This window comes from Molothrus ater, chromosome 26, assembly GCF_012460135.2.
Source record: "Molothrus ater isolate BHLD 08-10-18 breed brown headed cowbird chromosome 26, BPBGC_Mater_1.1, whole genome shotgun sequence".
In the NCBI taxonomy this organism is placed as follows: domain Eukaryota; kingdom Metazoa; phylum Chordata; class Aves; order Passeriformes; family Icteridae; genus Molothrus; species Molothrus ater.
The window spans coordinates 3715745-3740665 of NC_050503.2; the positions used below are offsets into that span (position 1 = coordinate 3715745).

At 58.3% G+C, this 24921-nt stretch overlaps 2 protein-coding genes across 2 annotated transcripts in view; one reads left to right on the plus strand and one right to left on the minus strand.

Annotated features, from left to right (window-relative positions):
- The window catches only part of STK11 (serine/threonine kinase 11), a 32157-nt gene extending 16028 nt beyond the window's left edge, over positions 1-16129 (plus strand). Inside the window, exons 7-10 of the mRNA XM_036399701.2 lie at positions 2915-2972; positions 9900-10093; positions 14358-14583; positions 15712-16129. Of these exons, the coding sequence (XP_036255594.1) occupies positions 2915-2972; positions 9900-10093; positions 14358-14572 (467 nt within the window). The 3' untranslated portion in view covers positions 14573-14583; positions 15712-16129. The remainder of the gene's footprint in view (positions 1-2914; positions 2973-9899; positions 10094-14357; positions 14584-15711) is intronic.
- Positions 16130-16733: 604 nt separating this feature from the next.
- On the minus strand, positions 16734-24313 carry CBARP (CACN subunit beta associated regulatory protein). Its single transcript, XM_036399700.2, has 10 exons — positions 24227-24313; positions 22004-22075; positions 21291-21436; positions 21128-21189; positions 20696-20861; positions 20454-20628; positions 20112-20264; positions 19611-19818; positions 19321-19504; positions 16734-19002 (listed from the first exon to the last, which is right to left on the minus strand). The coding sequence occupies exons 2-10, from the start codon at positions 22049-22051 to the stop codon at positions 17823-17825; spliced, it is 2322 nt and encodes a 773-aa protein (XP_036255593.1). The 5' UTR covers positions 22052-22075; positions 24227-24313; the 3' UTR covers positions 16734-17822.
- Between the last annotated feature and the right edge of the window lie 608 nt (positions 24314-24921).

The window sequence follows — 24921 nt, forward strand, 5'->3', positions numbered from 1 at the left end:
TGCTTCTCCAGTCCCACACCTGAGACTGTCCTGTGTTCTGAACTCCAGGAATTCTGTCCTGGAGCTGTGCCTGTCCAGGATCACTGAGTGTGGTGAGGGGCTGGGTGGTGTGAGGAGCTCAGGGCAGATCCATGATCTCCAGTTTCTGGGTTGTCACTTGATGTGATTTTGAAAGGGTTTTGAAACTGTTGATGTGCTGCAGAGGACACGATACCCCTGTCTGGGCACGGCTGTGTGGTGTCTGTTCTTATCGGTTTAATACCTGATAATTCTCAATGAGGGGACTTCATATTTTAGAGTCATTTCCTCATAGAAAGGGTTGTCAGGCACCCAGTGAGGTTTGGAGCCCCCATCCCTGGTGGCCTCCAAAGAACACCTGGACATGACCCTCAGGGTGACAAATTGGGGATCAGCCACAGGCTAAACTCAGTGATTCTGTGGCCCCCCTGTATGCACACAGCAAATCCTCTGGGAATACTGGGGAGCAGAGCTTACACTTGGGCCTCCTGAAGCATTCCCTGGCACAGGCTGTCCCATCCCTGCTCGCAGATAAACTCCAGGGAAGTCTTTACCCTAAATGGCCGCAAGCGGCGGCTGCTGCGGGCAGGCGCTCCAGGATGACTTGCCTGGTGAATAGAACATGATGTTTTGTCTTGCTGAAGCCTCTCTTCAGTGCAGGACTTGAGCCACGGAGCTGCCACGAGTGACTCAGAGCTGAATGTATGAATGTACATTTTCAGTGAGGACACTTTCAGATGTTGCCCCAAATGTGGTCATTTTCTCATTGAAGTAACAATTCCTTTTGCTTGATTATTTTCCTTCTGCCTTTTTAATGGCTTCAGAGCAACAGCTCCCTGTGCTGTGGCTGTTTGTGACTACTGCTCTTTTAATCATTTACCTTCAACTTCTTCTCCTGCTTGTACCGGTTTCATCTGGTAAATGCCTTCAATTTCAAAAACACCTTGAAGTGTGGTTTTTAAATAAATCAGTGGGGGGAGTGGGTGGTGTCCTGACTTCCTGTTTCTTATGACATGAATAAGAGAACCCAACCAATACTTGTCCCCTAATCTTCATGTGAGAGCTCTTTGCAGCCCTATTTCTTAAAAAGAGAAAAAAAAAGCCAACTCATTTGGGAAGCTCAGCTGTGAAACTGTCTGATCATCTTATTAATAGGTTATTTAATTAGGTGTGGGATGGGTTTTTTTCCTCTGAACTTCTTTCTTTTTCTGTAATGTGAGGAGAAATTCCATCTGAACGTGAGAAAACTCCTTTGCTGCCAGGGTTGAGCTCTGGAACAAGTTGCACTTGTGGGGAGGGCGGGGGTGGGTGTTGTAGAGTTTCCATCCTCAAAGACCCTCAAAACCCAGTCCAAACAATGCAAAACTCTGAGGAATTGGGCTCTGAGGACTCCAGTGCCTTGAGCCAGGAACCTGCCCTGTGACCTGGAGAGCTCTTCCTGGATTGCTTTAACTTCCTTCATGTGATGTCATGTGGATCAGTGGTGATCCCATCTGCCTTAAAGCTCTTAATGCTGTCACTAGCATGGATAAACCTTCCCAAACTGCCAGGGCAAAGTGTATTTTGGGTTCTGGGGGTGAAATAACCTCAGTCTTTCCCCACTTTACTGTCCTATCTCCCCTCTTTGCCCAAGTCCTGATCTGATGTGATATGAACAGACTGACAGAGAAGATGTTCTGGAGCAGTTTTTGGTATCACATGTGCAGTGGTGATTTATCTCTTCCATGACCTTTGAATTGTAGGTTCTCATCTCCAAGGCCCTTGCAGCTTCCTGCCTGTACTAGGATGTGTCTCTCCAGCCCTCACTTCCCAAGTGTCCACCCCGATATCCTGCACCTTTGTGTTCTCAGTGTGTCCTTGTCCTGGCTCTCCCCAGCACTCTGCACTCTTTGCTCCTGTCCTGACTTTCTGAATTCCTGTTTGACAGTGAGTGCTGCTTCCCAGACTTTTCCTGTTGCTGGGTTCCTCCTGTTCCAACCCATCTCCAAACCCTCATTTTTTCATGCAACCTGTTCAAGACTTCACAGTGCAGGTGCTTGAGGAGCAACAAGAGATCATCCAGTAAAAGCAAAACTCCTTGCAGTGTTCAGCCATGAGGCTTTGTTAATGTTCAGAAGGTGAATATATTCCTGGAACCTTCATTGGAGAATATCTTGGATGCTGCTGGATGAAACTCTCGAGGTTCCATTGGCTCATTTCTGAAGAATATGGCAAAATTTTCTCCTTGCCTTCTGTTGAGTTGTGAAGCTTCTGAAATGCAGTGGAGCAGAGTGGGCATCCCAGGAGGCTGTTTAAGGAATCCACCTCCCTTTCTCCCAGAGAGAATAGGCATGAGCTGCTTTTCCTGTCCCTGCTCTGCTCACCACCCACCCCAGCTACCTCAGCAGATGATCCCAGAAATCCAGTCCTGGCCAGGGCACAGGGATGGGCAGCAGGATGGCTTTTTTTTTTTGTTGTTGATTCTCCCCTGCTGCACCTCAGAATAGAATTCCACTAGACCAGAGGCTCTGGGACACTGTGGACATATGCTGTGCCTGAGGCTTTGGCTCTTCCATGGAGGTGGTTTAATGGAATTATCTCTAAAATGCAAATTCTTGATGGGAGAGTTTCTTGGAGCTGTGATTGAGGGCTGGACAAGCCTCAGTCCCTGCACTGGGAGGGAGGGATGGGCTGTACCTGCAGGTGGGAAGCTGAGGAACAGACTGGAACAGGTCAGCAATGGGACTGGGATTTTATGCTGAGTTTCCTGTGGCTGGTGGAGCAAATCCTGCCTGGAGCTGCCAGGACTGGCCACAGCATGGCTGTCGGGGAGGGAAGAGCAGAGCTTTGTGCTTCCTGGCTTTGACTCAGCTGAGAGTGTCTGTGATCACACCTGGACTTCTTTTCTTCTTTTCAGGGATGCTTGAATATGACCCAGCCAAGAGGTTCTCAATACAGCAGATAAGGCAGCACAAGTGAGTGTTCTCTCCCTGCTCCTCCTGTACCTGTGCTCCTGCTCTCACTTTCTGTTTCCTTTTGACAGCAGACACATGCAAGTCACTACATCTCCTTCCTCCAGCTCTGCTGGGGCTCTGGCAACCTCCACTTGGCTTTTTTCCTCCTATTAGAGCATCCGGTGGAGCACTGGAATTGCTAACCAGTAAATAAGAGGAATATGTTGGAAGTCTGTTTGTGGCATGCCTGCTTCTGGATAATTAAGGGTTCTGGATAATTTTTTCCAGAGGCCAGCAAGTACTAATGGAGCAGAACAGGAGGTCCTGAAAGCTGTGTTATTATAGTAGGACTGTTCAGTAATGGGTGTTAGTTCTGGCCAGTCTGGGGACAGAAATATCCCCTGGTATTTGCTCCATATGGAGTCAGCATGTGGAAAAGTGTTCCAGGACAATAGGAAATATTTTTTTTTTCCTTTCTCTTTAATATCACAGTCCTCCCTCCCCCATATCCTCCCCCATTTTCCATGCCATAGTCAGGGGGGGAAATGCCCCGTTATCACTGAGGGTTTTTTTTCAGGATCTGTTTGAACATGCAGGCTCTGAGCAGAGATTTCCTGGGCGGATAAAAGTACAAGAACAAAAAGCATCATGAGGCTGCTTCACTGCGGAGGCTGCATTAGCTTATCTCCTCTTGGAATGGGAAGTGCTTCTGAGGACAGGCAGAGCTGCCTCTGGACTGCAGCTGCTTGGCCTGTGAGCTTTCCCTGATCCTTTTGAGAGCTGTAAAAGCAAGGATGTGATCCAGGGTGATGCTGAGCCCACTCCATGCTGCAGGAACATGCTGCTTTCCTCTTGTGTTTTTGGAAAAGCCGTGTGCTGTCAGGTGATGGTGCCTGGGCAGTGCCCAAGGAGCCACAGCCAGAACTGAGAGGCCTGAAGTGCACTGGGGTTCCACAGGGAGCAAATGGAACCAGCTCCAACAGAGATTGGAGGGACCAGGGTGCAAGCAGAGCTGGGGAGGCAAGGCTTATGGAGCTTCCCAGGTGATTAATTAATTGTAAGGACTCTTTTGTAGTAGCCAAGCCCCATGCCTGGGTTATTTCAGGGGCTCTGGGCATCTTCCATTCAAGGCTGCCTTTCCCTCCCAGTACCAGTACCATGACCAGAGGGCATCAGCTTGCCATGCTTTGTCAGGAAGCACTGCAAAGAAGCAGGAATTAAGTCTGTGGAGTCATCAGTAGGTGTTGAGAAAAGCACTAAAAGCACTTCCCTTCCTGTGGCTGCAGTGGCCACCCCTGAGCTCAGGAGCTGCCCTGGGCCCTCATGGGTCACTGCCAGGTGACTGAGCTGCTTCCCCAATTCCAGATACTCCATTTTGCCCTCCTCCCACGTGGCAGAGATTTTTTTGTGTCAGTGTTGCCCAGCTGGAGGCACAGAGGGGTCTCCAGAGATGCTGCCTGTAGTTGGAAAGCTGAAGAAAATGGAGCACACCTCTGGCACGGGGCAGCCACCCAGCTCCTCAGCTGCTGTGCTGAGGTTTTTCATCCCACAGCACCAAGAGGGGCTGAGGAAAGGCTCTACCTGCAAACCCAGGAGCATTTCTAAGGCTTAGGCTCTTAGTAGTTTTGTGTGAGCTTAGCCAGTGCTTCTTAACAGGCTTTTCTCCCCTATTGGTAATTGCCTCCTTCCTCCTGCTGTGGCATCTAGTAATTACATCAAGCACAGCACAGCTTGTGGCCTGGGCCCTGGATGTGTCTGTCTAGCTTCTTTTTTGTGCTAAAGAATCCAGAGCTTGGTTCTCCTGCCTTTTCTTTAAATAGAAGCTTAGCCCTGATGCTTAACCTGACCCTGTTTTTTTGGGGTTTTTTTTTGTAAATGGAACACAGCAGTCAGGACAGCAGGCAGCCATTCAGGGATTGGGAAAGCACTTTAGTAAGAAGACATTTGATTTCTAGAACCCTTAGATTTCATGTATTGGGGTGAGTAAATCATTAATGATTGTGGGTTTCTCTACACTCCACCCTGCAAAAACATGTGCTAAGGACAGGAACTAAACCAGAAAAACATCAAGCAACTTCCCCAGGCTGCCCTGCTGGGATGGATCCCATCTCAAACCAGAATCACCCCGTGCATTTCTATGCTGCTGGAAGTCTCCTTTTATGTCTTTGAGCTGCTGTTCCTGAGGACTCACTCATATGGACAGGGAGGATCATCAAAGTGCTCTGAAACCAGCAGGAGCAGCCCCTGGGCCCCAGGCAGGGGTTCTGCACTCAGGCTGCTGGACCAGGCTCGTGTTCCCCTGCCCTGTGGGAAGGGTGATCCCAAGGGAAGCATCACAGAGCCACAGAGGCTCAGGATCCATCCTTCCCCACTTCCATCAAGTGTGAAGGCCCCTGCAGTGGGATCAGGGATAAAATCAGTGGCTGTGGGGCACTGAGAAACCACCAAGGGAGCACAGAGTGCTGTTCCACAGGGAGCAGAGCTGCAGGAGGCAGGGAAGGCATCCAGGCAGCCCAGCAATGGTAATCCAGCCATTCCTCCCATCATTCCTGTCAGCTATTCCAAATGCTTTTGCCCCTGCAGCAGCAGAGGAATGCTGGAGGAAGAGTCTGCTGAGTTTCATCCCTGCCAGCTGCTTTCCTCCCTCCTCACTCCTGCAGCTCAACTGCATCAAACTCCTGTCTCTGCACTTTTAGTGGAGTGAGACAAAGCAAAATGCTGCTATGTTCAACCCAGTCCATGCAGAGCAGACCTGGAGCTGGAAATGGAAATGAGTTCAACTGCTCCCAGCCTGTCATCTCAGAATTTAGGAACTGCCAGAAACCAACCCCTGAAGTAGCAATGGAAGAGCCTGAGAACCTGCTTTCCCTGGAAGGATCAGGGTGGAATGATGTTCAGTGGAAAACCAGTGCTCATAGCTCAACTCTATGAATATTTGGTGCTCCTGGGCTGGGGATTGTAGGACAGAGAGGAAAAGCTGCCAAGAGCTCAGGAGTTCCAACCTCCTCCCTGTGGATTATCCACCACCTCCCCTCTGCCCTGTGCTTTTGCTGAAGGACTTCCTGCATTTTGTTACTAATTCACTGACCTGCTGCAGCACTCAAAGTGATGAAGTGGATGCAGAATTCTACCTCTGTCCCTTGTTTCCAAGGCAACCATCTTCCCTTCCCTCTCTACAAGTGTCACACTTAATTTGTTCAGGCGCGGATCCGACTGCAGGAGTTCATAGCACGAGAGGGGAGGCACTTCCACTTTTTGGTGGTGGAGGTGCAAATTAACCTGCAGGCTGGGCTCTCCTCCTGCCCTCTGGAGCTGCTGTGCTGCCTTCCCCAGCTCCTGTGGGCTCTGGGATGCTGTGCTGTTTAAACCTGGGGACCAAACCCCTTGGGAATCTGTGTGGTGCTGTTGAGGGCTCCTCTGTAGGGACTGACTGTGCTCTTGGGCTGTGTTTGAGGGAGGGAGAGAGGCTTCTCTGAGCCTCTGCTGCTGCCTGTGCACTTGAGGGCTTTCTCCATCCTTCTCCGTAGTGCCAGGCAGTGATCTCCCCTCAGCAGGACACAAAGAAGCATTCCTCTTCCTTCCTGAGGCACCTGGCTCAATTTTCCTGCCCTCTGGCAGGACGTGGAAGGGATGTTTCCTTCTTTTACCCACCTTCTGCAAATCAGTTTTGTAATGTGGTGTGTTAAAGGACTGAATCTCCAGAACTTCTTGCAGGAGTCTGAGCCATCTCTGCTCAGCTGGGAGGAGCTGCTGTTTTCATACTTTTGTTTGTTCTGAACCTGACTGAAGAGCTTGGGACATCTCTTGATGCAGAACACTGCTCTGTGTGTGTGTTGCCTCTCCCTGGGACATTGTGTGCCTTCCCCAGTTGCCTGTGAGGGAGCTGAGCTAAACTGGAGCCCTGTTCATTGCTGCTTGTGGTGACAGTGACCTTCCAGGGAGCTCGAGGCCCTTACATGGCATCACAGGAGGTGGAGAATTGCTCATCCTGACCCTGGCTGGCAGGGCAGGGAGCTGCAGCTTGGCATCTGCTCTCAGAGAAAACCATCCCTGTGCAAACCAAGCCAACTGCAATGTTTGTGACCCAAATGGGAAGTGAATAGCTGGGAGTGTTGGAAAGCTGCAGCTGTGCTTACAAGATTCTTATTTTAACCTTGCTTATACCAGGACTTGAAAAGAGCAGAGGGAGGACTTGTGATGGGAGATCTGAGCTTGGGAGCTGCAAACCAAACAGGCTCATTAAGCACTGGGCAACCCAGATTCCTCTTTTCCTTCAGTCCTTGACCCTTGGTGTCTTATCTCCCTGTGGCTGACAGCAGCTGTCTGGCCACTCTGCCTAGCAGGATCACAATTAACACTTGTGCTGCTGCAGGCTGGGGGTTCTGAGCTTTGCAGGCTCCTCAATGAGCTTGTGGAATAGGAGGAAATAATCCCTTACTACTGCTGCCTTCTCTCTGAAGCATTTCTAAGCCACTCCCAGCCCTTTGAAGCATAGAGCAGAGAGGAATCTGCTTCTTGCAGAGGGATGTTCTGCACAAGGGGCAATTCTGAGATCCAAAATCTTTTTTTTTTTTTGCCCTCAAGGTTAAAGCAGCTGCCACGAGCACCAGGTAACTGTGTGTGTGCCAGTGCAGTAGGCTCAGAAAACATCCCTGAAACTGGGAATAACTGGTGGAACACTCATCAGCAGGGCTCTGACCCAGCCCATGTTTGGGGTTGTGGTGAGGGCAGGGTTGAGGAGAGGCTTTATCTCATGGCCATCACTGACCAGGAGGTGCTGCTTTCTGGCTCAGGCAGTGGCTTCCTGAGGCAGATGAGGGTGTTCCAAAAGCCAGTGGTCCTCAGCTGAAGAGCAAATCTTCAGTGACAACCTCCAGCACCAGCACAGAAAGCAAAATGTCTGTCCCTGCTGGAAAATCCTTGCCAGGAAATACTCCACTACTCCATACAGAATTGCTCAAGGCTCCTTCCAAGAGGTCTTTGATTTTTCTTAGAACTTCAATGGATTTCTCTTTTCACTCTCTATCCTCATTACCATATATGCATATGCAAGTGTTTGAAATCACCTCCCAGAGGATGGAAGCATAATGACTGGAGTACAGTGATTCAGGTTTCTGCTGCTAATAAAAACCTATTTTTACTCTCCTGGTAAGTAGGACAGGAGGGAAGAGTGAGGCAGAGCTGAAATACAGCAAAATAAAAACACCAGTTGCCATAGACTTCCAGGCGTTTTTCCCTTTAAAATTCTCCTTTCAACTGCCATCATCACTCTGATCTCATTTGTCCTGGATATTCCCTTCTCCTGAGGTCTCTGCTGTGGAGTTTGGATCCCTCAAGCCCCAGTGCCCCTGGCAAAATCAGCTGTTTGCTGGTGGTTCCTCTGGCCCTGTGCTGCTGATCCTGCCAGGCTGGATCAGCCCAGGCTGGGTTTGCTGTCTTGGCAGTCTCTTCCTCAATGAACAGAGTCTCCAGAGAAGAGAGATGGATTGGTCCCATTAGGAGAGCAGTGTGCCATGCATGTCACCAAGGAATCCCTGGATCTGGGAGGGGCCCTGGGCCAGAATTGAGTGACGTTGTCCAGCAGCTGAGATGGGCTTTGTTCAACTCCTGTAGTGCCCCTTCAGGGACTAGAGGTGACAATTGCCAGACGAGATGTGATGCAGTTTCTATCCCTCTTCCCAAACAACACCTTCCTCCCTGCAGACAAGGGGCTGCAAAACTCCATCGCTGCAGAGAAAACAGTTGAAAGATGCTAATGGTGAGGCATTTTCTGGATGAGAACTCACCCCTCCCTTGAATCCTGCCTGATTTGTCCCAGTAGCTGCATTTCCATTTGTTTATCTCCTCACTCCTCTCTTTCCCTGATAGTTTTGTTAGAATCCCAGGTTTTTTTTAGGCCGACTGTCAAAGCAGTGTAAGACTAGAACAAAATGATAATTACAGCTCTGCGCAGGAGGTGCCTTCAGCCTTCCTTCCTGAAAGGAATTTGGAACTGGGGTGATAAAAACCAGATGGCTCAGGTTGGTGAGAGTTCTTGGGCTGGCTCAGGCCCTCCTCCGTGCTTGGAGGCCAGGAGTTACAGGATGCCAACTGCAGGGTGGGAAGCATTTGTGTCCTATCAGGCTCATGTGGGCTGCAAAGTTGTGTTAGAGGTACCTGAGTCTGGAGGAACTTCTGCTCCCACCCACATTTAGGGGGTCATTGGGAGTGTGGAGGCTCCAGCAGCCTTCCAGGAAACTTTGGGTGCCCACATGCAGCACTGGGAGATGTCCCAGACAGTCTGGAGTCAGAGCTCTGCTATGGGAGCACGATGAAAACCTAAGAGGTTTATCCCATCTGGCTCTGGGATGCTGCTGGAAGCAGCCTGCTGGATTCCTGATCTGATTAAGAACAGCTTTCAGATATCCTTTCCTGGCCAGATGGCAGCACAGGGTTTGGTGGTGATAGGAGTCCCTTGAGACAAGGGGGGATAAAAAGATAAAGTAGAAGCATTTCTGCTGTGGCCTTGGTGCAAACTGGCTTTTAGAGGAAACTGCTGCACTAAGTGCCTCTCTCCTCAGGCTGGGATCCTGCAAATTTGTGGGTTTTTGGATGATTTGGATCAGCCTCAGCTTTGGGATAGGGGAAGTTCCTTCTGTCCTGCTTGCTTGGATAATAAAACTCAGGAGCTCTGGCAGCTCTGCTGATGTGTTTTGACTTACAGGTAGTTTGGGCTGGAGTTGGTGATGGAGAGAATGGTCCTGAGCTTCCCTCTGTGCCTGTCCCTCTGTTCCTGTCCTATCCCAGTGTGTCCCAATGCTGGCACCTGCCCAGACCTTTTGTTTTCTCCTGACCTGGCACGGGTGGAACTCCCAGCTCGGAATATTCAGGTGGGCTGGGGCCATCCTCATTGGAGGACTCCTGCATGCCTTGTGCACTGACCCAGCTCTGCCCTTGGGCTCTCTGCAGCTGGTTTAGGAAGAAACATGCTCAGGCAGAGGCGCTGGTGCCCATCCCTCCCAGCCCTGAGACAAAGGACAGGTGGAGGAGCATGACAGCGGTGCCTTACCTGGAGGATCTGCATGGCTACAATGAGGAAGAGGATGATGACTTGTATGACATTGAAGATGATATCATCTACACTCAGGACTTCACAGTACCAGGTAGGGGAGAAGTGGTTCTGGGGGATTTTTTTTTTTTTTTTTGGGTTTAAAGCTTTTTTAGGAAAGGCCTCGAGGTCTGAATGATCCTTTCAGCAGAGGAGATTCTTGGCTCTAGAATGGTGTGAGTGAGCCATGATGCTTCAGATTCCTCAGTCCTTGATTTGATCAGCCAGGATGCCCATCCCAGTGTTACCCCAGTGCCAGCTTCTTCCCATCTCCCAGGAACAGCTGCTGCTGGACTCTGCTGTTCAGCACAGTTAATTCTTTGGGCAAATTTTGCTAGAATGAGTTTGTGAACAGAGCCCTGAAATGACTCTGCCTTCAGGGTATGTGGCACACCTGGGGGATCCCCTGGTCCCAGCCTGGTCCTTGCCTTCCCCAGCTCCATGTCCATCCCAGCTGAGCAGGGTGAGCCCCATGCAGGCGGGTGTCTGAGGTTAAGGATCACACTGGGAGCACTGACACCAGGAATTTCACCCTCCTCATACAAACAGCAGCGTTTAAACCCAAATCAGAGCTGTCATGGCAGATGACAGGCAGATCTTCCATGTTCTCTATGTAACTTGTGCTGTTTCAGAGGGATTAGAGACCTAAAGGATGAGAGGGGCTGGTGAGGTGGGATGTGCAGTGTTTGTAGTGGGCAGGAATCCCCTCAACACTGGGAACACACTCATGGGAGGAGCAGGGTGAGGAGGGTCCCAGCACAGACCCTCGGTGGGTTTGTGAGGCATTGAAGAGGTGGGGGCAGCTGCTGAGGGAATAAATGTGAATTTTTCCACCAAAATCTTCCTGCAGCATCCCTTTGAACCTGCCCAGTGCTGCATTTCTAGCAGCGATCCCATATTAAAATATAAATGAAAAGCCCCCGTGTACATGGGGGAGATCAGTTCAGCTGTGGCTCTGCTGGGCAGCCAGAGCAGGAGTGTGAGTGACTCATGGCTGGGGGTGGGTGTTGGGTTTGAGGGGGGGGGGGAAGAGGAAACCTCATTAAATCCTGTGTTCTTCAGAGGAAGAAGGGGCTTTGAGGAAGTGCTTTCATTTTTAAAGGGTTATTTAAAGATTCATGCAGCTCTGTGGGGAGATGTAAATGTTCCAAGCCCTTGGTTCAATCGGTGTTAAACATCCCATCCAGGGAAGGGCTAGGAGAGATGGAGGAGAGGATGGCTGTGGCCTGGAGGCAGAATCCTCTCCCCACTCTTGTGCAGCGAAGGGATGTGGTCATCCTGGTCTTGCTTGGTGCTTTTGTGCTGCCTCAGGTCTGGAGGCTGAGCTCTGCTCTTTCCCATCCTACATTAACCCCTCCTCTGCTACAGCCCCATCCTGCAGCACCTGCTCCTGGGTTTTTCAGGCTGAGGCTGGAAAATACAGCCAGGACTGGAGCTTCTGAGCCAAGCCTGGTGCTCAGGAAGCTGCATTCCTGGCTGCTCACGGTGCCTGTGTGCTCAGTCTGACAAACAGCGATTCAAAGCCTCTTTGCGGTGTTATTTTGAAACCTTTTTTGGTGCCTCAATGAGCTGGATGCGGAGCCATTAAGAATGTGAGGGGTGGCAGAGATGAGCAGGGATGAGCAGCCACGTTGCTGGTTCCTCTCTCAGCTCTCCCTTTATTTATATTATTTTTAGCCCTGCTCGTGGTGAGGGTGAGGTGGGCAGGAGCTGCTCGGGCAGACACAGCGCTGGGTCAGCGGTTCCGCGGGGGCAGCAGTTGCCAAGACTTCAGCCCGTGCTGAATTTTTATTTTCATTAATTTGAACGTCAGCAACTGTCATTGGTGAAGGAGGTAAAATTAGCTCACGATTCACCTCCCTCCTTGATATCCATAATAGACTCCCGGGACTGTGCTTTTGAAGCAGGGGAAGGAGGGGAGGAGGGAAGAGTCACACAAAAGACAAGTGAGCTGTTTGGATAGATTCTTTTTCCCTCCCCAGTCAGAAATGTTAATTGACTTGGCCCGAGTTCAGCCGAGGGAGGGGAAGGAGAAGTGCTCAGCTTTGCTCTGAATGGGGTTGTTTGAGGCTCTGCAGTTGTGCTGGTGGGATGGAGGGCTGGCATGAAAAACCTGGGGCTCTGGGGTGCTGCAGCCAGGCAGTGCTGGGCTGGGGCTGTGTCCTGACCCTTGGGAGCCCCATGCCTGGAGGCTCTAGGTCCTGTGTGTCTCTCCTAGAACCCTTGAGCCCTTTCCAGCCATCACCCCTCCAGATGGGTCAGGCACTGGAGGAATCCATAAGCAGGGCCATGAGCTTTGTGCTCCTGATCCTCCTGCTGTGCCAGTCACTGCCAGAGTGCCAGAGGCACTGGCACATGCCCTGGGGAGGGGGCCAGAGCACCCCCATCACTGCAATCCCTTGTGGTGAGCTGGGCTGGGCCAGGAGCTGTGCTGCTCTGGAGTACCAGGCTGGGCACTGCAGGTGCCACCGGCTCCAGCAGTGCCAGGGTTGGCTGCCAGGAACCAGGAGCTGCCTGTCCCTGGTCAGTCAGTCCCTGTCTGTTTTCATGGCAGGAGTGCTCAGGTAAGCAGCCCCAAGCCGGTGGCTGGGAGCTGTGGCAACACTGGGAGCCATTGGGAGGGATACCTGTGGGGGAGATCCAGGAGGAAATCATTGTGTGTGTAACCCAGGACACACCCACCCCTCCCTCCCTCCCTCCCTCCCTCCCTCCCTCCCTCCCTCCCTCCCCATCTCTGGCAGTGGCCAGGGATGATGTGGCAAGGCACAGGGGTCCAAGATGGGACCCCCAGTGTGCTCCCTCCCCCAGAGGAGCAGCAGCTCTCCCAGCAGCCCTGGGTCCCCCCCCAGGTGCCAGCAGTGGGGTGATGGTTGGCGCAAGCGGAGCTGACGTCCTGCCCAGCCTTGGCAGAGAAAGGATTGAGCATCCTTTAAAGAAAATTATACATAATCGTCTTACAGCCTTTGCTTCCACTCAAACCTCTGAGTCATAACTGAAGGGCCCTGGAGCGTGACGTTCCTGCTGGAAGGAAATTGCCTCGGCTGGATCCGGTGGGGGGGAGCCAGGGGCCTGACAAAGCCTCTCCTCAGCCTGTGCTGGGCTGGGGGCTGCTCCCTGCTCCTGATGGGAGCGCCCCAGGATGCAGCCCCATCCCTCTGTCACCCCCCAGGTGAGGGGATGTGACCCAAGCCCCGGCTGTGGCAGCAGGAGATGCCTCTGGAAATGGCTCTTCACCTGCTCTGCTGAGTCACACGGAGCTGAGGAGGGAGAAGGGCTGATGACACCCATGGGGTGTTCCCTCAGGGAACAGTGACACAGCTGAACCCCAGCCCTGCCAGGAAAGGCTGCACTGCCCTGTTCTGCAAACACACCCAGCCCCTGGGTACCCCCAGGGTGGTACGTGGGGCTGGGACCTGCAGAGAAGGCAGGAGGAAAGAGGGGTGACCTCATCCACTGCTGCCCCTCTGCTCCCTAGAGGAGTTGGGCTGCTGCCTGGGGTCTGGGACAGGGCACACAGTCTGGGGAGGAGGGGACACTGTGTCTGTGCTGGGGGAACAGGCACCAAACCAGTCCTCGAGGGAGCTGCAGCTGTAGGAGCATCGCAGGGTGGGACGGACGGAGACGAGAGATCTCTGCAGCCAGGTCAGGAACTTGGGGTTCATTGCAAAGGGCCTGGGTGCAGGGCCCTGCTGGGAGCTGCCAGACACAGCTGGAGCAGGACTGAGAGAAGAGAGGGGGAGAGAGGATGAGAGGGTGACAGAGGATGAGAGGGTGAGAGAGCAAAAGGGGTAAGAGAGTGAAAAGCAGTAAGAGAGTGAGGTTCCCGTTCCAATACAATAAATCATCTTCTGTGTTGAATATTCTGATTCTCACTAACCAATCTAGTACAAGATACAAATCCTATAGCATTTACATACAGCCTGTAAGAATCACTACATTACCATACTGTGTTACATTTTAAACCTAAAAACTCCTCTTTGGGCCCCTTCTGCCAAGCTGGCAGGGTCTTGGGCCTGCCTGCAAGCAGAGAGTGTTGTTCATCAAAAGGGGATCACCTTCAGCTGGCCATGCCATGGTTTTCCAGTTGTTCAGTAACTAAGGTATCTCAAAGCTTGCTTTCATTTCAATCTCTCTTATAGTTTCCATATTCTCAAAATCTTTTTGCAGGCAATCATATTTATAAGGCTTTCCTGTTTCATCTTCCCCAACACCCAGCTTTGCACATCCCGGGCTGGGGATCCCTCGCAGGTACAGGAACAGGAGCAGCAGGATCCAGGAAGGGTCTGCTGCCCCCGCTGACTGTGGCCGTTCCCTTGCAGGACAGGTGCCTGAGGAGGAGGAGGAGGCCGGGCAGAACGGGCAGAGCCGCGGCCGGGGGCTGCCCAAGGCCGTGTGCATGAACGGGACGGAGCCGGGGCAGCTGAGCGCCAGGGCCAAGGGCGAGCGCCGCGCCAGCGCCTCCTCCAACCCCTCCCGCAAGGCCTGCTCTGCCAGCAGCAAGATCCGCAAGCTCTCCACCTGCAAGCAGCAGTGAGCTCTGCCCAGGTACTGCCGGGGCTCTCTGGGCTCTGCCTGAGCGAGCTGGGGGACGTCTGAGCTATGGGCAGGGCGAGGGAGCTGAGGGTGTTTTGTAGTCTGGATCCTGAAAGAAATCCTGAAAGAAATCCTGAGTGTCCCTCTGCAGAGTCTCTGGTAGTCAGGGCTTGGATTTCCTGTGGTGCTGGGGGTGCAGAGCCCAGTGGAGATGTGCCCACCTGGCCCTGGCTCTGCTCTAGTCTGCCCTGTCATGTGAGAGGTGCTGTAGTGATCTCTCTCCCCTCCTGGGCTGTGCATAAGCTGTGCCCTTTTTCCCTGGCACCAGGGCCCCTCTGCCCTGCTCCCAGCCTCACCACCAACCTGGACTTGGGGAGCACAGAGGGATGCTGAGCCCCACGGTGTCCCCATGGGACCTGCCCCTGGCCCTGTCACCCATACCCAAGCCACTTCCAGGGGAAGCTGAGCCTTCTCCCTGCTTTCTCCCCCTCCTTCCAGCTCCTTCCTCCCCAGCTCCCAGCCCTGTCCCCTCCTTCCCACCCCTCATTCATAACGGAGCCAGCAGTGAGTCATGTTCAGCCTCATCCGCCCCCGGCCTCATGCTCGTCACGGCGCTGCTGGGGCTGAGCTCTGTTATCTCCTGGATCACGACCAGCTTTGTGGTGTGAAAAAAGCCCGAAATAAAAGCCGGATCCTCCCCCTGCAGCTGTCAGAGGCCCGTGGCAGCTCCATCTTTAATTCATGGGGGCAGTGAGTCACCTGCGGGGAGTCAGTGCAGCCGGAGCCTGGGATGGGGCTCCCCAGGACCTGCTGCTCCTCCTGCCCCTTCCTGCTCAGCTGCTGCCCGAGCCTGGCTGGGTCACTCCCCCCCTTAGCCTAGAAACCTTTTGAAGGAAGGGAATGCTCCTCTGCTTGGCATACATGACATTCCTTGGCACTGATTTCTCCTCAGGGGTTTTGCTTCGGGCAGGTCTGGGCTCACCTGGCTGAGGGACTCCCTAAAACCTTCCAGGGACAGCACAGGGATCCCGAGCCCCTCACTCCCATCCCAGGGCAGGGTGCAGGGCAGGAGCAGAACCAGCACCCCAAACTGGGCAGCCCCTGCCATCCCTAACCCCCTTCTCTCTGTTCTCCCCACAGCATCCCTGGGCCCGGGCCAGCCTGTGTCCCCCTCCTTGCCCCAGCTCTGCCTCTCTCCTGGGACTGGACTGTGCTTGCAATCCAAAAGGAAACCAGAAGAAACCAACCAAGGAGCCCCCCCTTCCTTCCCTCCCTGCACCCCCTGCTCCGGCCAGCGCCAGGACACAAAAGCTGCAGTGGCCACACCCTCCTCCCCATCGGACACCTGGGAGTTGAACTCTGCGGCTGCCAGGACGCTGCCCCCTTCCCCCCCGATCACTCTTTGCCAATCAAGACACTGATTCTGTTTTTAATTTTGCGATGGGAAGGGTGGGATGAGGGGTCAAGGCCCCCTGGCCGTGTAGAGTCGTGCAAAGCCATTGCCGTGCACTTTATGTTTTAGACTACTGTTATATATTATATATTTTCCTCTCTCTTTTTTTTTTGTTTTATTTTTTTGTTTGTTTGTTTTTTGTTTTGTTTATATTTGCGGTATATTTAGAGATTCCTACACATCGTGATGTGTTAAAATAAACCAGATGAGGAAAAAAAAAAAAAAAACCAAAAAATCCAGGTATTAAAACAAAGCAGAACTCTATTACACCTGCATGCTGCACGGGGGCTCGGAGGGGCTCAGAAGGGAACAGGGCCCAGGAAGGGCTCAGAGCTTGGGAGGAATCTGGGCTCCAAAGGGATCAGGGTGGTGGCAGCCACTTGGCTTTTTTTTCTGCCTTTTTTTTTTTTTTTTTTTTTGCTTTTCTTCCCCCTTTTTTTTTTTTCCTTTTTTTTTTTCTTTTTTTTTCTTTTTTTTTCTTTTTAAAGAAAAATAAAGTGAAAACAGCAGGTGGGTTTCATGTCCTTCCTCCTGCAGCAGGCGGGGTCAGGTGTATGACCAGCCCCTCCTCTTCCTCCTTTTCCTTTTGGAAGGGCACAGCCCCCCCCAGGCAAACCCTGCACTCGTGGGGCAATGCCAGGCCCGGAGCCCCCCCTGCCCCCACCATCCCACCCCCAGAAGGTAAGAAAAGAGCTCAGAGATGTCACGGTTGGTTTTGGTTTTTCTCCTTTGTTTATAGACTTAAAAACGCAGAGGTGATGGGGGGAGAGCTTTGGGCAGAGCCTGCACAGAGGGAAGGGGCAACCCGGCCTCTACTCGCATGCAATGGGGGTTTGGGGGGGCCCTGCCTGTCCCCCTCCCGCTGCCGAGTCCCAGGTGCCACAGACAGGGCTGGGCTGGGGCAGTTTCTTTTTTTTTTTTCCTCTTTTTTTCATCCATCCTTTGAAACACAAATAAAAACCCAATAAAAAGTGAACACCCCCCCCCCCGCCCCGCCTCCCCCACGGAGCAGCAGCCGCCTCTGTAAAAATCAATAAATACCCTTGAGCCCCCACTGAGCTCCTGGGGTGGTGGTGGGGGTCACCCACAGCCCATGCTGGGGATGCCCCTCTCTGCTCTCACCCTGTCCCCTGGGCCGGGGGGCAGCACCAGGGGCAGGCACCGGGCACCCTCACCCCTCTGGGGGGTATTTTTGGGGTCCCCGGGGCTGATCCTTCCCCCCAAACCCTTGGGCTGCCACTCTGGGGACTCCCCAGGAGGAGCTTGAGCCCCTCCAAAATCCCCCTGCTTCCAGTTTAGATCCCAGGCTCCCTGCAGACCTTGTGGGGAGGGGGTTTGGGATTGAGGAGGTGACTGCCCCTCCCCAAACCGCCCCCTGGCCAGGGTGGCACCGCTGGGGACACCCAGCTCCGGCCCCTTCCTGGCGGGGACATTCCCGGCCGGATGAGAGGCTTATTGCTTGTAAAACCTCGGAGAGAGGGGAGAGCCAAGGTGCTCCGGGGGCTTCAGCAAAGTCCCTCAGCGCTGACCCCCGGCCAACGCTCGGCTTCTCCACCGTGCCCCGACCCCCGGGGCTCCCCCAGCCCAGGCCCTCGCTCCCGGGAGCCGGGGGGCTCGGCCACCCCACGCTACCGGACCCCCGTGCTGAGGTTACAGCCAGGGGTCCCCACGCGCCCTCCTGGCCTGGGCCGGGACCCCCTTCCCGCACCCGGTGCCGGCAGCAGGAGGGGATGAAGCCCTGAACCCTGCTGGGGGCCGAGCCCCCCCTGTGCCGGGGTCTCTCCCCCTCGTGCTGGGCCTAGACCGTGCTGTGGTCGGGGGAGGCATCACTGGCAGCCACGGCCACCGTGCACTCGGGGGTCTCTCTCTCGGCCGCTTTCCTCAGGTGCCCATAGAGCCGCTCCTCCAGGCCGCCCGCGATCTTGTCCATCAGCTCCGAGCCGGAGCCCAGCCCCAAGCACCTGCCGGAGCCGGGGCAGTCATCGTCCTCAGGGGGCTCAGAGCCAGCCTTGGGCTCGGGGGCCGCCTCTCCGGGCTCCTCCACGATCACCTGGATCTCGGGGTCAGGCAGCGCCGGGGCAGGGGGGACCCCATCGGACGCCTCTGCCGCCTCCTCGTCGCCGGCGCTGACGATGCGGGGCAGGGGGCTGTGGAACCGCGAGTCCAGCGGGTAGTTGGCGCTGTCGCCGCGGCGCAGGGGCGTCCGGTGCCGCTCCAGCGCCGGGTACCGCACGCCGGGGTCGCTGAACTGCTTCGTGTGCTGCCACTGCTTGCGCAGGTGGGTGCGGGAGCGGTGCTTGCCCCGCAGCGGGGACTCGTCGAACTGGGGGTCGTGGCGCACGAAGGCGTTGAACAGCGCGTCCGTCTTCTCGTCGATGCTGTAGTCCCGCCGGGGCAGCCCCTCCCGGCCCGGGAACATCTGCCCGTACGGGGACCAGGCCAGGGGGCTGTGGGGACGGAGGTGTCCCCCCCCACCCGCTGCGCCCAAGGTGGTGCTCCCTCCCTCCTCCTCTTCCTCATCTTCCTCCTCCTCCGGCTCCCTGCCCTCAAAGCTCTCGAAGATGGTTCCTTTCCGCCCGGCGCTGGTGAAGCAAATGCGCTTCTCGGAGGCTGTCTGGTCCTTGGGGGGACCCTCCTCGCCCCCCCGGCTGGGCGCCTCGATGGAGGCGTAGCCGCTGTCCATCTGCAGCAGCTTGCGTGTGCCGGGCTCCGACTCCTCCGCCTTGGGCCGACCCCAGAACTTCTCCTCGGGGCCTTCGGGCTCATCCAGGGAAGGGGAAGGGCAGGGGGGCACGCCGCTGGTGGAGGACACGCTGTCCCCTCCGTCGCTGCGCACCGAGTCCTGGTCGTTGCTGCGCTCGGAGGCCGCGTACAGCTCCAGCGAGGCGCGCAGGCTCCAGATGTCGTGGTAGGCGCTGGGCTGCTCGGGCACGCTGGGCTCGCCGGGGCTGCCCGCGCCCCCCTCGCCTGGCTCTAGCCTGCGGGCAGCACCCCGGTGTCACGTCAGGGACAGACCCCGCAGGTGACGGGCAGGGATGTGCCAGCCCAGCCCCTGCGGGCTCCACAGCAGCGCCATGGGGCCACCCGCTCCTCCATGCTGTTGCCAGCACCGTGCCCATGCCCCAACCCAACCTCCCCATCACCAGCGCCCCCCAGACCCCTCACCCCGGACCCGCTTGCCCCACCAGAGCCGCAGAGGTGGGAGCACCCCAAGCCCAGGGCAGCGCGGGGTCCCTCGGTGCCTTCCCGGTGCCCGGCTCACCCATCCCCGTCCCCTCTTATCTACTGAAAAATACCTGCCGAGAGAGGGTGGGGGGCTGGCGGGGGAGGGCAGGAAGGGGCCCCCCGCGGGGTGGAAGGACACGTCGTCCGTGTGGGCAATGTACTGGATGATGTCGGTCTGGTGCGGGTCCCGGTCCTCCTGGTCCATGCTCTCGCTGGCCGCCCGCTGCCTCTGAAACTGCCGCCGCTTGGGGGATCCTGGGGGGCGCAGGGCAGGGCTGGGGGCACAACCCAACCGGCAGCAGCAGCCCCCCCCACCCACACGTGTCCCCCCAGCCTGCACAGCCCCCCCGCTGACCCCCACCTCTGGTGTCCAGGCTGGACGCGCGCTGGGTGCTCTCCAGCTTCCACTTCTTGATCCTGAAGTAGGGGCTGGCCCCGTCCAGGCTGGCGTGGCGGCGCAGGCGGGTGAAGAACTGCAGGACGGTGCCCTGGGGAGGGGTCGGGGGGGGCTCCCCGGGGCCGGCACTGCCTCCCCCAGCCGCCTTCCCGCTCCTGGGTGCTGCTGTGAACTGGGGGGGCCGGGGGGGCCGTGAGTGCCGGCTCGGACCCAAGCATGCCTCCCCAGCCCCCCCGCATCCCACTCGGCTCCTTTGTCAGAGCTGGGCTGCAGCAGATGCACAAATGTCCCCCGGGGCAGGGACCAGAGCCTGTTTCTAGCTGGATGCCCACGTCTCTTCCTGAGCCCTGGCACGGAGCGAGGGGGCAGGGATGGGATCCGGGGGAGCAGGGAGGGAGCAGAACAGAGCCCTTGGGAGCCCCTTCCCCTGCCCAGTCCCGGCCCCCCCTCCGCCCCAGCACTCACCGAAGGCCCCTCCCCGGAGTCGGAGGAGGCGGACGGGCTGGCCTCTGTGAAGCTGGTGTCCACGGTGGAGTTGTAGGTGTCCCCGGGCAGGGCAGAGCTGGGGCCCACGGCATGGCTGGGGAGCACTGGCCGGGGCAGGGCTCCCGCGGGGGGCTGCAAGGCAGAGCACGCTCAGGGGGTCTGCACGAAGCTGGGGACAAGGAGGGGCCCCTGCACCCCAGCACCTCCTGGCTCTACTTCCAGCAATGCCCCGAGACTCCCACCCTGGGCCCAGCGGTGCCTCCCTGGGGTGCTGCAGAATGCCTGGGTGTCCCATCTGTCCCTCGGGCGCTGAAAGCTCACCTGGAAGATGGCAAGACCAGGCTTGGGCGGGGGCAGGCGGGGGGTCATGGCCAGGCTGTTCTCGCTGGATTCACACTCGTGGATGGTGACAATCTTGAGGGCAGGCGGCGGGAGGTGCAGGTGAGTCAGGCGGGCGTTCTTCAGGTGGTGGAAATCCCCCTCTGTCAGTGTGTACCTGTGGGACAGCCGGGTCAGGAGGGGCAGCCCCAACCCCCTGTCCCCCCCTCGGCCCAGAGCTTCACCTCCTCCCCTTCTCCTGGGTTTTCTTGCCCTGGTCAAAGAGCGCGGCCTCGTTGAAGGAGACGCGCCGGGCAGTGGAGGAGCTGGAGGACAGGAACCTCTCACTCTCTGCATCCCGGTAGCTGGAGGATGACAGGCACTCAGGGTCCTCCGCTTTGCCAGTGATATCTGCAGAGAAGGGGGTCAGCAACCAGCTCCCCCCACCGTGCTGTACCCCAGCTTCCCCAGCTGAGCCTTGGCAAACTTGTTGCACTCATGGCCTCAATGCCAGCCAGGAATTCCCTGCTCCCAGCTGCCAGGGATGGACAATGGAGGGCACAGGGGGTGTGTGGTGGTCACTGCTCCCCTTGGGAGGGCCCAGGAGCTGCCTCATCCCCCTCCCCAGAATTCAGGATGCAATTTGGGGGGATGAGCACAGCACTCGTGTCACTCACCCTGTGCCTGCTGCGAGTCATCCAGGTAAGTGGTGTTGGTTTTCTCGGGATCATCGCTGGCTCTGCAGGGGGAGGAGGGTCAGAGCTGCCCGTGCCAGTCCCCCCGACCCTCCGTGCAGTGCCACACACCCCGGGGACAGCGGCGTGGTCACCCCTCGCCCACCTGGAGTGCCGGCGATCGGCCTCGCAGCAGCGGCGGCAGATGATCAGGATGCCCGAGAGCAGGACCAGGGTGCCCCCGATGAAGATGGAGAGCAGGGCGAGGAGCAGCACGTACCCATCCTGAGGGGACACCTCGCCGGGCACCGCCTGCCCGGGGCCGAGGGGCTGAGCCCCGGCCCAGCCCGAAGCTGCCCCCGCCGCGCTGACGCCAGCGCTGCCCCCGGAGCCGCCGCCCCCCGCCGCCCCCGGGCCCTGCCTGCACCACGGCAACGGCAACCGGGGAGGCTGAGCCGACCCAGCCCCCGCGCCGAGTGCGAGTGGGAACCGGCTTGGGGATGGGGATGGGGACGGCGAGAGGACCCCCAACCCTGCCCCAGCCGGGGGAGAGGGGCTGATGCGGCAGCAGCGCCCAGGCCCCCGGACCCCCAGCACCCCCAGAGCATCCCAGCAGGACACAGAGCACTGGGAACTATCACCCACTCCCAGCGCTGGCAGAGCAGGGGGTGACAGCGGGGCTGCTGCCGTCCCCACCCGAGCGAAGGCGCCAGCCCCACGGAAGCCACGAGAATCCCACAGCTCCGACCATGAATCCCCCTTCCCACGAGAATCCCACAGCTCCGAACATGAATCCCCCTTCCCGCGGGACCCCCATGCTGGCGGCTCGGGGAGGGGCGCCAGAGGCAGGCAGGGCAGGCAGGGACAGGCAGCACTCACCGTGGCGCTCTCGGTCGCGTTGTCCCAGGGTGTTGGGTCATCGCTCATGGTCTGTCCCGGCCCGAGCGTGTCCTGGGGCGGGGGGAGACGGAGGGAGGCACCGGCCGGGACGGTGGGGCCGGGCCGGGGGCGGCGGCGGCGGCTCCTGCCCGGCCCCTGCCCGGCACCGCGGTGCGGAGCTGCCGGGAGGGACCGGGAGGGAGGGACCGGGATGGAGAGATGGAGGGAGGGATCGGGATGGAGGGATGAAGGGAGGGTGTGCTCAGGGGAAGGATGAAGGGATGGAGGGTGTGGTCAGGAGCGAAGCAGGGATGGACGGATGGAGAGATGGGGAGGAGAGGGCAGAACCGCTGCCCCTCCCCAGGGAGCCCCTGAGCCCCCAGACTCGCGTGGGCACCACCCCCGGCCCCGCGAAGAGGCGGCCACGGTCCCCACGCCCGGCTGGGGCCGGAGCCCCCAAACCGTGGCCAGTGCCAGGGGCCAGAGGTGGCCAGGGGGGTGAAATCCCTGCCCCAGGTCCGGGGTGACACCGCGCTGCCGTCCCCGGGGGCCAAACGCAGCCCCCTGGGGGGGACCCCTGCCCGCGGGAGCTCGGGGGGAGCCGCGCTGGGGCTCCCGGCAGGGACGGGGGGCAGCGGCCGCCCCACAGCTCGTGGCGTGGGTGTCGCCGGAGCGCGACGGGTGACGCTCGTGAGTCATCCCGAGAGCGGCTCCGTCACCGGGCTGTCCGCGCGGGGGGGGGGGACACCGAGGGGCCGGGGGGACCGGGCCGAGCTCCTGAGGACCGAGAGCCGCCGGGACTGGGGTCCCACTCTCCTCCTCTCCCCTCCTCCGCGGCCTTTGGGGACCCGGCCGGGACCTCATCACCCTCCCGCGTGTCTGGCCCTTCCCGGGGGCTTCCGAGCTCCAGCTCCCGCTGCGAGGCCGTGTGTCCCCTCCGTGTGTCCCTCCGTGTGTCCCTCCGTGTGTCCCCTCCGTGTGTCCCCTCCGTGTGTCCCTCCGTGTGTCCCCTCCGTGTGTCCCCAGGCTGCTGAAGGGGCTGAGCCGGGGCTGGGTGGGCGATGCTGTGTCGGGGACCCCCAGAGCGGGCAGGGGTGGGCGCTTGGAAGCCGCTCAAAATTAGGTCAGTGAAAAATGTGAATGGAGCCCGTGAAGGGGTGGGGACTGTCACTCGTGGGGACAGCGCAGGGGTGGCCGTGTCGCAGCTGGCAGCGAGGGACAGCGATGGCTGAGGGCAGCCCTGGCATAGGTCGGGGTATCAACCCCTTGGAGGGATAGCGGGGTGTTGAGGGGCTCCCGAGGCAGAGACCCCCCCCCGTTCCTACACCGGCCCTCACGCCTCTCCAAGCTGGTGGGACGCAGCACGAGGTGAGGGGACCCACCCTGAGACCCCCAAGAAAGGGTAAAGGGGTGTGGGGGGGTCCCGCTTCCGACCACATGGGGGGGGCCCCGGGCGAGGGGGCTGCGGCTCCACGCGGGATGGGCGCCCCAGGGGCGGGATCCCTGTGGGGCACCCTCAGGCCCGAGGCAGGGGGAGCGGGGGGCCGGGGGGAGCGGGAAGAATGTCCCTCCTGTTCCCCATCATGGAGGAATCCCGTCTCCATGGCGACCCGACAGGAACAGGACGGCCATTGTCTGGAGGAGGGGGCCGGTCCCCGGGCTGTCCCCCCCGGGGGGGACACGGGGCGGGACCCGCGGTCGCCGCCAGTGCCCCGGGGCGGGGGCTCGGGGCCGGGGGATCCCGGTGGTGCCGCGCCTCCGCACGTGGGAAGGGGTGCGGGGGGCGGGCCGGTGCTGCTCCCCACGCGTGTGTGCGACCTACGGGGGCCGGCTGGACCGGGGCTGGGCTGGGGCCGTGGCGGGGAACCCGCTCTGCCTCCCTGAGGCTGCAGCCCCGCTCCCCAGCCCGGTGACAGGGATGCAGTCAGGGATGTGGGGCGGGGATGGAGGCAGGGATGCGGGATGCAGGCAGGGATGCGGGATGCAGGCAGGAATGTGGGGCAGGGATGGAGACACGGATGGAGGATGAGCGATGAGGGATGCGAGCAGAGATGTGGGACAAGAATAAGGGATGCAGGCAGAGCTGGTGACAGGGCTGGTGACAGCGAGGCAGGAGCCCCCGGGACCTCTACGCGCGATAGGGAGTAATGGTCTCCCCTCGGCCGGGCCGGCTCCCTATGTCGCGATAGAGGCTATCGCGAGGCGCCGGAACCAGACACTCACCTACAACCGAGACCGGGGCTCCATCGCCGCCGCTGCGCTCGGTGCGGCGGGGCGGCCCCGGGATTTATGAATGAACCGGAGCCGCCCCCGCGCGGCGCGGGCGTCACGTGGGGACAGGGGCTGCCCCAGCCCTGCCTGCACCAGCCCTGCCCGTACCCCCCGCTCCCCTGCCCGTACCCCCTGCTCCCCTGCCTGCCCCGCAGTCCTGTCTGTGAGTCCTGCCTGCGCCCCTTCCCGCACCTCTGCCTGCACCGCTGCTTTTCTCCCTGCCTGACTACACCGCTGCCTGCTCCAGCCCTGACAGCGCTCCTGCTCGCATCCCTGCCTGCACCAGCCTTGCCTACACCAGCCCTGCCTGCACTCCTGCCCTCCCAGCCGTCTGTACCAGTCCTGCTCGCACCATCCCTGCCTGCATCCCTGCCTGCATCCTGCCTGTACCCCTGCCTGCATCCCTGTGCCCACCGCTGTCCCGGAGCCGCTGGGGCACAGCCGGACCGGGCCCGGGGGCGCGGCTGCCCCTCGGTGCGGAGGCGGAGCGGGCCCCCCCGCCCAGCACCACGGCACTCGGCGGGCACGGGAGAGACTACAACTCCCATAAGGCCATGCGGTGTAGCGCGCTTTTCCTCCGCCGGGCGGCGCGCGGGGCGCGTCGGGAGCTGTGGTCCGCTGCCGTCCCGGCCTGCCCCGCGCCGCCG